The sequence below is a fragment of the Netta rufina genome, assembly GCF_964035555.1.
Source record: "Netta rufina genome assembly, chromosome: 7".
NCBI lineage: Eukaryota > Metazoa > Chordata > Aves > Anseriformes > Anatidae > Netta > Netta rufina.
Genome location: NC_140130.1, coordinates 3,119,221 through 3,136,966, shown reverse-complemented (window position 1 = coordinate 3,136,966; position 17,746 = coordinate 3,119,221). Strand labels below are relative to the sequence as shown.

Genomic DNA, 17,746 nt, shown 5'->3' with positions numbered 1-17,746 from the left:
GAACGTTGTAGGAGAGCTCTGTTAGGGGCTGACAGACCTGAATGCCTTCTGTGCTGTGCCTAAAGCTCAGTCTGTGTCTAAGAACTACCAAAGCCTCAAGCTGGCAGCAGAAGCTCGCTGAAAGGTAGGAAAGAAACTTGCCTGGAAACCTAACATCACTGAGATGGCCACAGAGTAGCCACACAAATTTTACACTGCTGCAGCCTGTCCTTGCTCTGAACGCTTCCATCTCCACTGGCATACATTAAGCCAGCTACGAAACAGTAGTACCTAGATCTCTGTCTTGAAGCAAATGAAAACATTTCCAACCCCTGAGAATTTCCCTCCAAGCAAATTCAGAAGGTCATTCAAAATTCAAAAGGTTGGATGATCCAGCCTCACTGATTCGGGACAAAGCGGGACCAAAGCAGGAAGTTTCACCTTAGGAATTAAGCCTGTAGGTATTCAGGGAAAAGTGCAGACTGACAACTTTGTTATCTCTATTCTTCCCGCCCTGTTTTTTTGTCTCTATTGGTTGTATTGGGAGCAAAAGACTGCTTCTTACTAAAGTTTTATGTTGGTCTAATGATGCTCTACCCTCAGGCTGCAATTAAATAATTACCGCAGAAAGTGCTAAAGATGGTGCTGTCCCCTAGCTGGAGGGAGGATGCCGGCCCCCACAGCAGTGGGTAAAGTGTGAGCAGAGCTTTGCAGCTTTAGGGCAAAAGTCCAAGGCAACAACAGAAACTGCTCCTGTGGCTTTGTTGGGCTGGGTCAACTGTGTATTTAAAATAGATGGGGGGTACTCTTGAGATCTGCTTTGTTGGCTCAACTGTAAAACAATAGGACATGTTTGAGGATGACAAGAAGAAAGGGGTTGTTATGGATGGGTTAATGTTTTACGATGTCCTCAAATTTTTGAGGAAGGGGTTGTATAAAAGGTTAGATTAATTTATTCAGGTCTCATTTGGAGATGCTTCCTTAACTTGAACAAAAAGAAATTCTGGAGTCACAGCATATTGAGTATTAATCTAGACTACAAATTCACTGTAAGCCTTCCTGTTGTCATTGTTGATAAAGGGGCACCATGTGAACTGCAGTTTTTTCTCGTACGCTTGTGGTTGGAGTGATTTGCAAAAGCAATAAGCTGAAATCTTCTTTCTTTGTGTGTTGTGGCAACAGCTAGGGTGATGTTGAGGAAGTCCTGCAGGTAATACCAGGCATGGGGTGTGTGTGTGTGTGCTGTAGTTACCTGTCGTGTAAATACGGCAGTAAATTTGCATCAATTTTATGAGTAAGAAGGTCAAGAGACAGGAAGAGATCAGGAGTGGTCAACCAGTAGCCCTGAATGCAGCTGTGGACAGTCAGCCAGGTAAGTCATGGTGAATCACTGCACGGGGTGTTAGGGGCAGAGCTGGGGATGTCATCCCCTGGGACTCGTGTCTTACGGGAACACACCTCTGCACTTTCTGCATTATTCTCTGTACATGCATTAAATCGGTGCATTTAAATAATGTTTTTTTACTGAGCCTGTGTCCCATTAAGTCCTCAAGGATTGTCTCACCACTCTGTTACGTGTTCGAGGAAGGCATTTTCAGCAGGATGCATTCAGAAAAGCCCTTGGACACTATGTAGAACATAAAAGTAATGTAGGTATAAACCAGAAGTTAGGTTTAGTTTTCTAGGGGAAATGACTGGTGTTTGAGGAATACTTTTTTTTTTTTTTTTTTTTTTATCTTGACTACAGTTTTATTTAAGCTAGGAAACTTTTTAAAACCAGATAATACAAGTTGCTACTAAGTATAGATTCTTAATTTCCTGGTTTCCTGGTGGTGAACCTTTGGAAACATTAAATGTGACCTGGTAAGTTTCTGATAAATTACAGATTCAGAGGAACCTGACATTTACTATCTTCCAAGGAAAGGTAAAATAGATCTAAAAGTAGAGAGTACAGAATTTCAGGTATAGCTGAATTCAGGTATAGCTAACATTTGTTCTGCTTAGGAGTTGTGACTGTGACAAGTCATTTTCCCTTCCTCGCTGAACTTTCCTTACTGCAAAGTGGAAATAACCATTTTTAAATGTAGTATTTATCCGTATGCAGAAGGTGCAATTACTGCCAACGCAGGCTGTGCTATGCTTCAACTTCAAAGTTAGAAATAGCTCCTCATAAAGATCTTAATTTTGCAACTGACCTATGTGTATAGTTTCAGGGAAGTGGGACTGAAAATATTTTGGTATAAATAAGTAATTTAGCAATCTGTGCCACTTAAAGGATACTGTTAATAACATTACATGCATGATAGCCTTTTCAGGTGATTAAATGTCCAGCTGAAGTAGGGTAAATAGCTATAGAAGCCATTTGCTGAAGATAGAAACAGCACCATCAATATCTTTCCAATTACAGCAAAAGATGGAAGATGCTGTGATTCTGAAATCATGGAAATAGCTTTTCTTGTTGCTTGAAGGGATAGAAAACAGTCTGGTTTCCCCCACCTTCCTATTCCCGTCCCTTTGTGGCAGGGCAAAGTTGACTGGCTCAGGTGCTTAATGCTGGGCAGATATGACTTGAGTGAGAAGTGATTGACCCAGCAAGGCATCCCTAGCATCACTGTGATTTTTCTTTTGTTGTGATGGCTGAACTTTTTTTTTTTTTTTTTTTTTTTTTTTTTGCTTTAACGGTAAATCTTGGTACCTAAAGCAATCAGTTGCTGCATTAAAGCTGCATCAGGACCGTGTACAAGTACAACAGAAGAGTTTCCCTGTGGTAGACTCCCTGAGAAAAGCCCCCTACCCTGGCGTCCAGCCTCAGACACCTCAATTACAAAGGGCTAGGGTGGGAGGTGAGCTGAGGGGGGGTTGTTCTGGTGGCCTGAGGTGGGGTGGGGATTGCACAGAAATGGCAAGAGCCAGTGTCAATGTGATCTGGGGTGTGCTGACAGGGGCACAGCTGGGCCTCTCGGGCTCATGGACCTGGCGTGTGGCCCAAGGTCCCCAGAGCTGTGGAGACCTGGGGAAGCAGGAGAGTTTACCAACTAGTTTCTGTTTTGTAGTGAGAAGCTGCAGAAGCAGTAAGGTGGGGTAGTGGGAGAGCTTGTCAGGATTCCTCCTAATTTATGGGTTTAGACGTTTTGCTTTGATTTTGCCTGCTATTCTCCAAACCTGAAAATGTCAGCTGTGTTTTGGTGTTGCCTGCAAGTGCCTGGCTCTGAGTGCTGCTGCTAAGCTAAAAGGATGATGATTTCTCTGGCCTTTTTAGAGTAATTTGAGAGGAGGCTTCCTTATGCTATTTTCTTCAGAGGATGCATCAATTCAAACTGTCCTTAATCCTTTCAATCCTGCAGATTATGGTGTTTTGGATCTTCAGTTCAAGTATTGCATAATACTAAGCAAGGAAATAGAGGAGGTGTTGCTTTGAAAGGGGGATTGATGTATTGGTTTGATGCCTGCAAAGCTTCTGAGGAAGAAAGAAATCCCACTGCAGCGTGATAGAGCACTGGCTGTCCAAAAGCTAGTCTCTGTGCATCTTTGGGGCTTAGGCACAGCATTACTGGTTTATGTTTGGTTGCAGCTGGAGACTGAGAGTCGATTGATCTGCATCCTGAACATCTTGTGCTCCTGTGGTTTCCAGCACCTGGCAGAGAGGAGAGGAGAGGAGGAAGAAGCTGAGAAGAAATGGGTAAGTGAACAGGAGCTGAGAAAATGTTACTGAAGGTGGAGAACGGGTCCCAGGGGTTTCTTGTCCACTGATCCACCTGAACACGGTCACTTTGGCATTCCCGAAGCATGGGCAGGTAACAAAAGTTGTTGAAGGCTGATGACTTTGGAAAAAAAAAAAAAAAAAAGGGCTTGAGATGCAGGGTGGCTGGAGATGGAGGCTGCCCTGGTCCTGTGCCATGACACCTTCTGTTGAGCCTTTTTCTCCTGGGCTGTGTGACAGGCTGGTCAGAGGCAGCACCGTGCTCGGTGGTGTGCTGGGGAGCTGAGCGAGGGTCCTGCCCGTCTCGCTCAGCACCTGGGAGCTGGTGACGGGAATTCACACCTAACCATCCACCTAACTTGGTCTTACAGTTCTTATCGCCTGGAAATCCCACTGAAGTGATAGAGTGGTGAGCAATAGCCTGTGGTGAATTCTGCTCTATACTAGGGTGTAATGCTGGTGTCATCACTTTGAGATGAATTCTTGGAATGAATAGAAGACATTTAATAATACAGTTGTATCTGATAAATTCCAATCTTTGTCTATTATATCATGTAACTCAGCTTTTGGGGCATATTTTATGGTTTGTTACACACTAATGTAATCTACTTAAGTGTATAATTCTGTAATAATCTCAAATTACTCTTTGGCTAAACAAGAGGGAATCTAATAAAACTATAAAGAGTTCGGATATAATTAATATTTATTTAGTTGTCCTTGTAACTGCTTTTTTAAACTGCTTATGAGTAACTGGTCTATAAGGATAATTTTTGCACGTTCTGCAAGACTGCATTTTTTTGGTCCCTGGTAGCATTACTTTGAAACGTGGATGAAGATCTCCTTTTGTCTAGCTGTGGTTTGTCCTGCAGATCCTAAGGAGCACACCTTACACATCTGTACCTGATGTCCTATGTGCATCCCTACCCTGCTGCTGAGGCGATCTCAGGCAGCTATGGGTTCTTATGTGAGGGTTGTGCGAGTTATTCCAACGCTGTGAACAAATGTGCTGGGTGACAAATTGATTGTTTTTTGCTTTGTTAATTAACTTCACTTGTACCAGAAGTTATTTGTCCCTCTGCAGTATCTGGGAATGTGCTAAGATGGCACTCCTGACTTATTGCCCTTGCCTCCTAATCTTATTTTTCACAAGTGCGCTGTTCAAATTTACTCCCCGGTGCTGGCTGAGAGATGATTAACTCGCTCTATTGAAAGCAAGCGGCCCAGCAAAGAAAGGCCGAAGTTTGTGAAAGCTCTGCCTGGAGATAAGGCGAAGGAAAATACGTTCAGTGGGGGATTACCACGGCCTGATGCCGGGCTGCGCAGCACAGCGCTGAGGGGAGCGGGGGGAGGCACAGCGGGGCCGTGACAGGGGCTGGGGGGGCTCTGAGGGGGCTGCGGCTGAGGGGCGCGGGCCTGCGGCACCTCAGCAGGGGCCGTGCGGGGAAGATGGAGGAAGGGCGGCCCGGGGGGGCCTGAGGCAGCCGCGGGCCGAGCCCGGGGCCGAGGGGGCCGCTCCCGGGGCGGGCAGAGCGCTGAGGGCCCCGCGGTGGGGGGGGAGCCCCGGGCGCGGACTCTTTGCGGCGGCGGCCGCTCGCCCCCCGCCCCGCGCTGCCTGGCGGAGGGAGACGGCGCGTGGTGCCGGTCGCCATGGCAGTGGGCTGCGGGGGCGGAGTGGTCGGGGCCGCAGCGCGGCGCTGAGGGCGGGCGGCGAGGGGAGGAGGAGGAGGAGGAGGAGGAGGAGGAGGAGGAGGAGGAGGGAGCGCGCCCCCGGCCCCGGCCCCGGCCCCGCGGCTGTTTGTGGCAGGCGGCCGGCGGCGGAGCGGCCCCGCGGCGCCGGCCCGGCCGAGGGGCGCGGACCCGAGCCCGCGGCTGAGGCGAACGAGCCCCGCTCCGCTCCGCTCCGCTCCGCTCTGCCCCCGCCATGGGCGGCCCGTAGGGGAGCGGGCTCGGCGCGGCGCGGCGGCTGGTGCGGTGCCTGCGCGGCGGCGGCGGCGGCGGCGGCCATGGCGGTGGAGACGCGGCCGGAGCTGGTGGGGAAGCGGTTCCTCTGCCTCGGCGGCGGCGGCGGCGGCGAGGAGCCGGCGGAGAGCGGGCGCTGGCGGGCAGGGGTCATCCGCGCCGTGTCGCAGCGGGACTCGCGCAGCGCCGAGCTGGCGGTAAGCGGCCGGGCCTGCGGCAGGGGGGGACGGGACGGGACGGGCAGGGACGGGACTTGGCCCCCCCGGGGCGGCGCGGGGACACGCCCGGGGACGCGGGGCCTGGGGGCCGGGCGGGCTGCAGGGTGCCCGGCAACCCCCGCATTCCGCCACCGAGCTTTGTGTGCAGCAGAGCGCGTGTGGCACTTGAATCGCCGCTTTTTTATTTTTTTATTTTTTATTTTTACTACGTGGTGCTGCTGTTTTTTTCCTTCCCGCTAGCCGTAGCCCCTCTGCGTGGAATGCGGTGTGTTCGCCCCTCGGCTCTCGGTGAGAATAGTCTAGAATACCTTATTTTTAGAGCCTGCTCCGGGTGTTATTCCTGCGGGAGAGTCTTCCCCACGAGCTGCACGCAGTTATGGAAACACTGAGTAAGGTTTGGGGAGCTGTGTACTAACATTTACACGTCAGACCCGTCATTTGTAAACTCCACGAGCAGAGCTGCCATAAAGAGAGAAAGGGCGCTCGAGCCAGGCGCCCAGGGCTTGGCTCCCTTACGTTGAGCAGGCAACGTGTGCTGCCTGCTGTAAGCCTGCCCTTCTCCTCCCAACTTTGCTCTCCGAGGGGTTTTTCTCCTCAAATTCCCATTCCTTACAACCCCTGGATGCTGGAGGAAGAGCTGTCACGCTGTGACAGGCTCCCCGGGCAGGATGACTCAGGGTGTGCCCACGCGTGGCACAGCGCCCTGGGGACGGACCCAAGCTACCTGCGAGCCGAGCACGGAGCCTGGGGGCAGTGCCTGGGTGCAGTGCAGCACTGGGCTCCTTGTGTGCCCGGGTTCCTTGCCACGCCACGCTGCAGGGGTTTGCTGGCCACTTGGGGTGCCGGAAGCCTGCGAGGGTTGTGGAGATGCTGTCTGGGTCTAATGAGTCCCAGGCCGTCCTGAGCTGCTGGAGGATTGCTGCTCCCACTGAGAGCAGTGTTGGGTTTTGCTCTCAGCTGTTCTCTGTCCCCAAGGCGCAAACGGGCATAAATCACCGAGGGAGAAGCGATAAGGTTTCTGCAAACAACAGGTAGCTTCTGGTGGTTGGGCTGTCCTGCAGCAGTGCTTAACGTGAAGCTCTCATGAGTTGGATACTTGCTGGTAGCCATACCCGCTTCCCCTGCCCGCTGTGAAGAACAGGGGTGTTTTTCTGCCAGGCCCGGTTCCATGCGTACCACCACAGCTGCTCCTAGCCTTCGTGGCTTTCCTTTCAGGTGGTTGTCCCTAGGAATAGCTGCAGACCCTTCTGTTACTCATCACTGGGCTGAAATGGTAATTCTCCTTGACAGTTCCATTGCTGCCCACAGGGCGCAGCATAAAGATGTTAAAACTGATTTTTATATCAATTTTGCGTATTCCTGGTCCCTCTGAGCTGGATGGCCTTTGCAGAAGTACAGATGATGCCCTCCTCTGCAGGAAGGGAAGAGGAGGAAGGTATCAGTGGGCATTTTCGAGATGGCTGCAAAGCAACTAGAGCTGAGTTACCTTTTTTAGTCCTGGCTTCAAAAGGAAGCATCATTTACACCATCTCGGTGGCTTTTCATTCTTAGTAAGTGTGAACCCCTCTGTTGGTTTCAACCAAGTAAAGAGCATGGAGTGGTCTGATAAAAAGATTACCTTCACCTCAGCCTGTGAAAGCTGACATCTGAGAAGCGAGTGCCCTTTTCCACCAAAAAAAAAAACACAGGGAAGGAGGTCACGGCATTGCGTGCGCTGCTCCTGGAAGCGAAGGTGGCTTCCAGCTGGGCTGGCAGCATGTGCACAGCTTCAAACCGCTCCGGCATATGCTGCCCTGCGCTCAGTGCTGTGCCCAGGTAGGTGGGCCGCGGGGGACGGAGCTGCTGCTAGGTGGAGGTGGGCTGAAGGGCACGAGAAAGAGCTGGGTTAACAAAGCCGTGAGGGTAGGCGTGAGTGCTTGGAAAGGAATTTATGGGCAAACGGAGAGTTTGTTCAAGTGGAGGATTTAGGAACGCATGGAGGCAACTGACGTAATTAGTGTGAAGTGGCCACAGGGCTTTGTAGGAGCAAAGCCATCAGAAACCAAGCTTTGTTAGATGGGCTGTCAGCAGAACAACCCCTTACATCACGAGCTGCAGCCTGGAGTGCTGGACTGTCCCCTTGGCTGGTGAGCAGGCAAATGGAGACTCCAGTTGTGGTACTTAGTTTCGTGGCTGTAGTTTTATAAATAAATTCCTGAATATTTTCTGAGTTGAAATTACTGCCCTGGTAGTAAAACAAAGAAGAATTGTCCATTACCCAGTGTCTTCTTCTGAAGAGGTGTCTCCAACTCCCTGAAAGCATGCTAAGTAACTGCTTCCTCATGCTGCTTGTGATTGCAGCATAGTTGGTACGTACTCTTTAGTATTAAAAAAAAAAAAAAAAAAAAAAAGAGGGGAGGGGGGAAGAAAATACCAAAGTGTCTTTTCTCTCGTTATTTTATTGAAATGTGCGTTTATCACTTCTCCTATTGAGGTACCACTAGTGGGGAATACAGTGAGAACAAGTAGCACTGGTTGGGAGTACTGTTGGTCTTTGGAAGATGACTGCTGCTGTTCTTGAATGCTTAGACCCTTTGTGCCGGGGTCTGGGACCCGTGCCTCTTCATTAGTCATCCTGTAGTGTTTACAGATGGATAAAACACCTGCTGTACGTGTGCAATGGATGCAATTTAATCCAGGAGTTTTCTTGATAATTTCCATGGTCTGAATCTCAACTTGATCCTGATCAAGTTGTAGACCACCTGATCTTTCATTCCTGGACATTCCTGTTGCATGGAGAGCATTTATTAAAACTAAAGAGGGATGGTCGTGGTGGAAGAAGTCTCATATTTATGTGTACCCATCTATCTATATTTCACTATTATTATTGAGAGAATTCGTAGCTACTTTGCTGTTTGCAAGTAGCAGTGGGTGTTATTAGAGGTAGCTGGGAGCTTTATTTCTCCTTCCTGCTAACTGCCTGGAAAAGTCTGTATACGGCTATGATGGCAGTGATAAATCTGCACAAATAAAGAAATAGCCAGGAGGAAAGAGGTGGAGTTGATGCCATTTGATCTCCCTGCTCCTTGCTATCCTGTAAGAATGGCTTTCTGGGGCACAGGTTACAAAATGCCTAGTTAATCACTGCTGCTGGGGTCTGACATGAACATGGTGCATGTGTTTCCCTGTGTTGTGCATAAAATGTGTTTATATTTTTTTATATTTAAGTAAGTTTAATTATTTTGCTTACTGGAACTAGTTCAGAGTTTGACTTTTCAAGGTTTGCAGTCGCATATAGAATCTAGTCGTATATCCATCTCCATGGCTTCCCTGTGTGAGAGAATGGACACAGGTTTGCAAACCTGGCGTGCAACCCTTAACAAGAATTAGTTATGTTGTTGTGATCTCTAATTGCCTTTGCTTCTCTTAATGTGTGAGTTTTGCTGCCATGACATCAACACAATGGAAGATAAAATAAAGAATTAAACACTTTGGGAGCCTCGTGTTGGTCTGAGGTAACATTTAACATTGCATTATGGCAAGAAGTCATCATCCCCATTGTGTCAGACATCTTGTATGTACGTCCTTCATAAAACCCTGATATTCAGGGCTTGAAGCCATTGCTTCACTTTCATTTACATTAAAATTGATAAGCTACAGTGGGGCAAAATACATTAACGATTTGGATAAGCCATGTTTTCTTGGTATCTCGTCTTTGGCAATTTGCTAAGAAGGAATTGTTCAAAATCCAGTTGCCTACTGAAGCCATTGGAAGGGGATAGTGGCGGGCTGTGCGTCGTGTGACTGGCTTGCCCTCACATCAGGACAACACAAGTTCACAACCCGTAATGGAAACTTATCAGTTCTGAATTAAAAGGAGTTATTTTTGAGACGTATTCCATATGCTGAGAGTTTCTCATGAAAAGTTAAATTTGTTTTCCCTGTGCATGGAGATGTTCTTCTCCATTTTTTTTTAATGGCCTGGAGTTCAATCTGAAACTTCATGAATGCAGCATGGCTTTGTCATAGGCACGGAATTGCACTTGTGTGTTATGTTTTCTGCCATTTTTAGCATGGTGTTTGTATGTTCTCCTGTTTTCCTTTCACTAAGCTAGTATTTAGAGTGAAACAGTATATTTTTTTAATGCATTTAAGCTATTCTGTTTAAAATTGAGCATTTTTTTTTTCATTCCTTATTTTAGTATTACATGCTTAGCAGCTTTTACTTGTTAACCTTGTAATAATCTGAAGGCTGCAGAAAAATCTTCAATAAAACTATTGTATAAAGTAAATAAAGCAATGTGCTTTCAAGTAGTTGTGTATAGCTTGTTGGTGGTTAGTGGAATTTAAAAACACGACATATTTCTGTACAAGCATCTGGGTTAAAGATGAAGAGCACGTTGTGGGTGAGAAGCCTGTCACGTTATTTACTCCAGCTCGGGGAGATGATGTTAAAAACCTGCCACGGTTCATCGTGTCGCTGCCACCTCTGCATCCAGACCGGGGATATTGTTGCAGGATGCATTTTGTGTTAGTTCTGAATTTGGTTTGAAACGAGTGGGAGAAAAAGCCATGTGGATTTAGACAATTACCAGTTGTTTCTACTGTTCTGAATCAGTGCTGAAGCCAAGCAGGGTCTTGTAAGTTACGGTGCATATCAGCTGGGTGATCTCTTCTTGGCTCAGCAGTAAAGAAAACTTCCTTTTTCCTTTCTGTTTCTAATGAGATTGAGTTTGTCATCCTGTGTCTGTGAATGTCACCTCATCTGTCTTCCAGAGTTAGTCCAGTTGGTGTTCAGTTTCCTCGTAATTTCACACAAAGATCAAACCTGGGAGCGTTCCTGTTACCGACTGCAAGGATTCAGAGCTTTGTGCCCTGCTTCTCTTCCTCTTCGCTTTTGTGCTAATTGAAGTTTGAGGCTGTAGATCAACAAATAAATATGCTGATGGATTTTGAGGAAGGTTTTTGTAAATAGCAAGATTGCAAACAGAATTGAGGTGCCCCAGTCTAGGGGGCAGATTAATTAATCAGCTTGATTATTAATTTGCTACATAGTTTCAAAGTAATCAGTAGATCAGCAGTGAGTGAGAGAGTGAGATGTGGAAAGGGAAAGGTTTGATCGTCTACTTAAATCTTTCAGAAGACATTCATAGAGATTTATCAGGTAGTTGGCCATCTAGAAAGCATTCACTCTTGGCGTGGATGTACCACGCATGCAGGTAGTTTGTCATTCCATATTCACATTCCATCATTTTTTCTCATTCCAGCAGTTCACGTGAAGTTTTGGAGGAGTCTTGACGGGCCGGTGCACAGTCACGTTAGGCCTCTCAGAGATGGGCAGCCACTTCATAACAAGCCATTCATTCTGGGCAGATGCTGAGATCTCAAAACCTGCTTGGGAACACCAGAGCTTTTATGGCAATGAAAGTAGTGGGAGGGGAAAGTGGTGCTTCTGAAACGTGTCCAGAAATAAGCTCAGCTCTTTCTTCTTTACTCTTGGCGAGCTGCAGAGATGTTTACTTCCCCAGTGGTCTTGAAGCTCTTCTGGGATCAGGCTTGACCTTCCTTCTCAGTAGGACTGAAGAAGCTGCTTCTGCTTTCTCCGGAGGAAAGTGAGTGGTGACCATCTTCAGAAGGTGCCCTGCAGCTGGCAACAAGGTGGCTGTCGCAGCGTGGCACAGTGCTGTAACGTGACTTCCTTGCTGGGCTTCATGCTGTGGGTGCTGGCGTTCAGTGCTGCTGCAGGAATGCTTTCTGTCCCAGCTTTTTGAGGCAGGGACTGAGGCCTGCACCGCGTGGGTGTGTGTAGTCCTTCTGGAGATGCTTTCGTTCGTGGCTAAATGAAAGCCGTGTTCCTTCATCGTGTTGACCTACTCAGAAGTTGCTGCCATTAGTTGATGTGTGTTATTCTCATATACCATTAACTTTCACGTTATAAGGTAGGATGAGAGTGGAGGAACCAGAAGAATCTCAGAGATTTTGCTGTGTTTTTTTTCTAGACTTTTTTTTTTGAATGTTTTCATTGACTGAGGTTTTTCTTTTTTAACTTTGCTCTTTAAGCAGCTGTTACTGCTTGTCAGAATTGAGTGGAATGGAGGAATTTACCCTGGTGGTTAGGGAGTTGCCTCTGTTGCCTCAGAGAGAAAGCGGTTTTGTGCTAATTCACGGGCTCCGTAAGGAGCTTCGTGGGCACAGCAGATGTAGGGTAAACATTAAGGCCTCTAGCTTGGCTCTCCCATGGCAACCTTTTGAGAAGCTTTGGAGACTGTGGTTCCACAGACATTTCTCTTGGTGGCACTGCTGGCTTAATTTTTTAACCCTGAACAGTTTCCTTTCAGCTCACCATCTGGCCCTCCAAGCTGTGGTAGCGAGGCTGGGGAGGTGGTGTGGGATCAGCCGGCGGCAAGTGGCTGAGGCCAGGAGCAGCGTGAGCTGGAGAAAAGGCTCTGGACCTGTGGCCTAACGAAGGGGTTGAAAGCTGGTGGAGATACCTCTGAGAGTTGTGGTTGCTGGAGCCAATCCTTGAGTCCCAACCTGCTCAGCTGTCACGCGGGGAGTTGGTGCTGCGGGTGAATTGGGATTTGTTCGCTCAGGAAGAATAAATTCTTCTTTCACTCGATTAAGGAAATGTATCTCCAAACAACGTGTAACGTGATCGTTCCGTGTCTGTTGCTGCTGTACTTGCTTGCAAAGGCAAGTTTTGGAAAAACAGATGTGAAGTCAAACCCTCCGAGGGAAACTTAAGCATCTCTTTGTTAAAGCCCATGCCACTGATGCCTCAGTGAAGTGCTGCATGCAATATTTGTACGTGGATGTGATGTTTGCATGTTCCCAGACGTCGCAGTGCCTGCAGTTAGCAGTACAAGCACTGCTAGGTGTGATGGGTGCTGCTGACCCGCGGTGATGTTGGCTCACCAGGTTGTACTCCCTTGTGAAGGGAACAGGGCTCTTCAGGAAATGATCATCTACAATCTGGCGTGCGGTTGCTGTGTGAAAGACAGACCACGTGCTGAGTTGTTGCCTGGTGGCCCAAGCCCCATCTTGGTAGTCCCGTGTGGCTGTTGAGGAAAGAACAGAAAGCTGGGTTTTGGAGGAACACTGGCAGAGGGGGCTCACTTTGCCAGTCCTCCAGCATGTTTCCTTGCTTCTTCCTCTTCTTGGCTTCCCTTCCTTCCTGAAACACGGCATGTGAACTTACTGCCTTTCCAAATAAACAGAACAGCCCCCAAACTGTTACCAACCAGACAAATTTGTTGGCACAACCATAGGAAATGGATGATTTAAACGAGTTGCTATCGATAATCTTGTGAAGGGGAGTTCCCTTTGGCTGGAGTTTGCCGATAATCTGTAGCTTTTCTTGTCTCATAGTTCTGCTTCACAAAGATCTAGGTGGCTTCAGTTCTGCAGCCCTGGTCACCCTTGGCAGCTTGATCGGTGTAGGTAGGTGTGCACACAAGCGAAGGTGTGGGGAGAGCAGTTTCTGGACAAAGAGCTCTGACTTCATCCAGCAGAGCTTGCTGAGCCTTATCTTTGCTGGATTTTTCCTAAATGAATTTGTAGGAATCCTTCTTGAATCTGGGTGACTTGATCAATGTCCTGCGGCAAAGCTGGGTCCGGCTGGAGCTGTGCTCTGCGCGTGGGATCGCTTGCAGCTCTCTCAGACACGATCTGGTTCCTGTGTCGGGAGGTGCACGTGAGCAGTCATCCCTCGTTTGCCATCTGCACGCCGCCCATGAGTTCATTCGTTGTGCTGTGCTTTTCTCTGCCCCTCTCAGCACATGTGAACGGGGAGCTTTCCTTCGCTATTTCTCACCCGAGAGACTCGGAGATGGCCATTATGGTACCGAATTGCCTGTGGTGGGCTCGTTTGTACTTCTGTCTGCCAGGTGTTGGTCAAACCTCCATGGTGGTCTGTTTAATAACTGCTAAGCAGTTTGTAAAGCTTAAAAAAAAAAAATGGGGGGGAAAGGATAATGAAATACTTCTGGCTTGCGAACTATTAATCTGGGTGGTCTGTCCTAAATATACCTGATCCTTCTGTATACTGTCATATTTTAACATTTGTATATAGGTCAGGATGTGACATGTGAGTATTTTTAGACAATGTCAGGACTATTTCTTAATTTGATAGGTAACTTCTCCGTGTAATGGGGTACTTAGCTTCTGCATAAGCTTTTAAAAAAGACAATTGATTTTGGCTCATTGCAAGAAGCTTCAATATCTTTGTATAAATAGAAAATGGTTCAAGTACTTTGCTGCTTTGGACTGTATTTTTCCTTTAGAAGATTTTTGCCTGTATTAATCTGTTCCTTTTGTTGCCTGTAGATTTTTACAAAATTTCAACTTGGTGACAGTCAGGCCCCAAACTCGATAAAATATAACATGGAAAATCTGGCTGCACGTTGAATTATTCATTGAGTAACTTACTTTCTAATTCCATCAGATGGCTTCTTTTTAAACTGAATGTAGTACTTTCATCAAACACGGTGAAGATTTTTGTGTTTTAACGTGGAAAGGCTTGGCTTTCAGTTGGCAGTTGGAAAAATTGCTTACTGATGCTTCTTAATTTTTGGGAGCTCTTTAATACCGTCCTGTCTGGGTTAAGTGAGGGGTGTGTGTGTGTGTGTACCTTTTGCCTCGTATTTTTCCTTTGTCAAATGCTTTTGGCATTGGATTTTCTGTTATCTAAGTTGTTTTTTTAAAATGTTTTACCCTTCAGATGCTTTTGAGTGTGGCTCGCATTTGGATAACATGGCAGTGTCGATCACAGCTCACCAACTGGTTCCCAATGTGGTATACAGAATATAAGTTAAGCCTGAAGTTTGCCCATATGTTACTTTTCCGATGAAATACTGAGCGATTAAAAGCCAAGTAACAGCAGTTTGTATGGGAACACGGCGGAGCTCTGCAGTCGGTGCCTTTCATTTGGATGTCGTCGCTATCTCCAGAGAGCCCTTAGGTTTGTTGGCTGAGGGAAAAGGACGGCGTCTCGTGGCTGTTTCCTGAGGTGTGTTTTATGTCACGGCAGCCTACCGATTTCCAGGCACCTTGAACTCACGAGTTCACTGCCGTTGGTCCTCTTTCTGTGTTTTTCCTTCCCTTACAGAAGAGAAGTCCGCTTAAACAAGCGTGCCTTCAGCTGAGCAGAGGGCAATGTAAGGGGATGCAATCTTCAAACCCTTAAGGTTTGAAGACCCTTAAGGGTTTGAAGACTGAGTTGGCCAGCATTTGGAGGGAGAGAGGGTGGGGAAAAAAACATGGTGCATTTTTTTTTGCATTTGCTTTTTTAATATTTTTTCTTTTTCTGAAAGCCTTTTGATCAGTTCTTGAGCTGTCTTTGATCAGCGCTTCTTAGGGAAGGACTGGGCAAGCACATGGAGTAACTGGTGCTTAGGGGTTGTTTGCGTGTGTGCTCACCAGAGGAAGGAAGAAGAAAGGACCATGGTAGCTCAGATGTAGAAATCCATACGTAGTTTGATGTGTATTGACAAAAGGAAGGCTCCTTCTTTGACCTGTATTCTGCACAAGAGGCAGCATCTCGCCCTGTGAGGCTTATGGCTCTCTAAGCAACGGATCTGTTTTCTAGCACAAGGAAATACTGAGAAATTTGCGAAGAAAAGTCTTAATTGTGAAGTTCAATACCTGCATTCGGTCTTACTCAAAGGTAATGGCTCCTTAAAAACTCTGAAAAACCAAGTCTCCGAGAGCATTGATTATTTCAAGTCAGGAATCGATCACGAAGAGCCCGAGCAGCAGCGAAGCCGGTATTTGCTGTTCCATTAATCATAGCGAGGGCCATGGGCGCTCCTTGGTGCTAAGGCTGTCGGGTTGGCATTTCTCAAGGCAGTTGTAGAACTGAGCTATTTTTGCAGCTCTTCTTAATTGCTGTGTTTCATTTTTTCTTCCCAGGACTTGCTAGTATCTGCTTGGCAGGTTTTCCCTGAGAGGGGGATTCACCAGCAGCACAGCAGGCGTGCCCTTCTCTTCCACGGGCTGTGTCTGCAGGGCAGAGCCCGCAGCTCTCTGTACAGCAGCGTAGCTGGGATGGTTGGCTGCTGACTGGCAATCCAAGTGCTGCAGAGGATAGCACAGCAGCTTAAATCTGGGACTTGGCAAGTTAGGTTTCATAAATTGGATGGTGCTTCTCCAATAAATGGTGTTGGGGGCAGATGGGGCTGCCACTGGGGTGTGTCTGCACTGCCCACAGGACGTGGAGAGGTGGTTCGGAGCATGCCCGTGCTATGCAGTCAGGCTGTCTCTGAATCTGTGCTTCTTGCTGGGTCTCCCTTTTAGCTGATTTTTAACTAGGGCTGCAATTGAGTTGTGTTGGTTACGAGAGCTCAAACAGGCAGGTAGCCTTGATGAGGATTAGTTTATCAGATGGCTGGTAAAGTGCAAACTGGCTGCAGCTTTATCCGCCCTCGGGCTATTCAGAATCTCTCTGGAGTGTGAGCTTAGTGTCTGAACTGATGGACCAGCAGAATTAACCTCTTCCTTACTGTGGAGGTTTTTTTTTTCTTTCCAGAGCTCAGAAGACAATGGTGTCTAACTTAAACGTGCAGCTGTGCTACTGAAAGCCACTTCTAATGAACACCAAGAGCTTTTTTCTCTGCATTGCTGTTAGCTGTGCCCACGTCCCATGCCATTCTTTGTTTGGCCTCAGTTGGGCCCCGGGCAGCACGAGGTAGGACCTGCAGGGGCTACCTGGGGGCAGCAGCCAGCTCGCCCTCAGCCGAGCCAACAGAGTTGCAAGTGGTGTGTGTTTTGCACACCTCTCATACGAAATGCAGCTGTGGACAGAAACTTCCAGATCTTAGGAAATTTGGAGGCAGTTGGTTCAGTAGCTTACATTTTTTTAGGGAGTCTTGAGTGGAAGATGTGCTTGAAAGAAGTCTACATCTAGCAACTGAAGCAAAAGGTAGTAAAAAAAAAAAAAAAGTGTGGTAATAGGGTATTGTCTCTTGGAATTGGCACTTACGGTATTAAAAGTTGGAGGCATTTCAAACAAAAATGAATGTATCCGCCATGCTAGAGAACTTGAAAATTGCTGCTGTACTGCTCATGCTACAGAGCATGCAGGACTTCACCTCCGCTGGGTTTTGTTGGTGTTGGTGGTTAGGAGAAGAGAACAGGGCTGTGGCTTCTGTGGTGGACAGCATTTGTGGTGGTAAAGGCTCTCACGGGGAGCAGCAATGATGGACTAAGGGCAGTGTTTGCTGTGAAATCGTGCTTGAAAATATTTTTCTATTGCTCTACTGGCTGTTTCTGTATAAACCTTTAAAGTTTTTCCTAACACTTTATTAACATTATTTAGCATGGAAAATACTCGGTCAAGTACTCTAATGAGTGATTTTTGTAACAATCTGAAAGGAAATGAAGTCCTGCTTTAGCAGAGTCATGCCAAATGGCTTAACAGTTCGAAGGGGAGCTATCCTGTGTGTCTGGGTTAAACCTGCAGCAGTTTCTAACTTAAATTCTGTGTGCGTTATGGGAAATGCATACCTGAGGAAAAAAGAGCAAAAATTGTTCTGCGGGTTATCTGTAAAAATAAATTACAAAGAAATGTTTAAACTTCTTCATGGAGCAGTTAATGTAATTGCGCTTGCAGCTAGAAGGCATCGTGAAGATGCTTTGAAATGCGTGCTGTGAAATGTCATTGCCACACACCTTGCTGTGTTCAGTGTTTTTACTTCCCTTCTAAACAGCAAACCACCAAGGTAGGTAGCATAAAACTGTTGGCAATGGCAAGTGTTGTGCGGGGGAAAAAGATGTCTTGTGTCATGTAAGCGTAAAAGGGAGAAGCTTAGGCTGCATTCCTTGTAGATGCATGAGTCAAAATTATTGACCCTGCTTTGGATCTTTTATCATCCTGTGCAAAACGCTCCGTCTGATGTTGTCCTAGGCCTGTCCA

At 47.2% G+C, this 17,746-nt stretch overlaps 1 protein-coding gene across 2 annotated transcripts in view; it reads left to right on the top strand.

The window, feature by feature from the left end:
• Nucleotides 1-5,498: 5,498 nt before the first annotated feature.
• The window catches only part of JMJD1C (jumonji domain containing 1C), a 153,195-nt gene continuing 140,947 nt past the window's right edge, over nt 5,499-17,746 (top strand). For both annotated transcript variants that reach the window (XM_084290058.1, XM_084290057.1), the window contains exon 1: nt 5,499-5,835. In XM_084290058.1, coding sequence (XP_084146184.1) covers nt 5,683-5,835 — 153 coding nt within the window. In that variant the 5' untranslated portion in view covers nt 5,499-5,682. The remainder of the gene's footprint in view (nt 5,836-17,746) is intronic.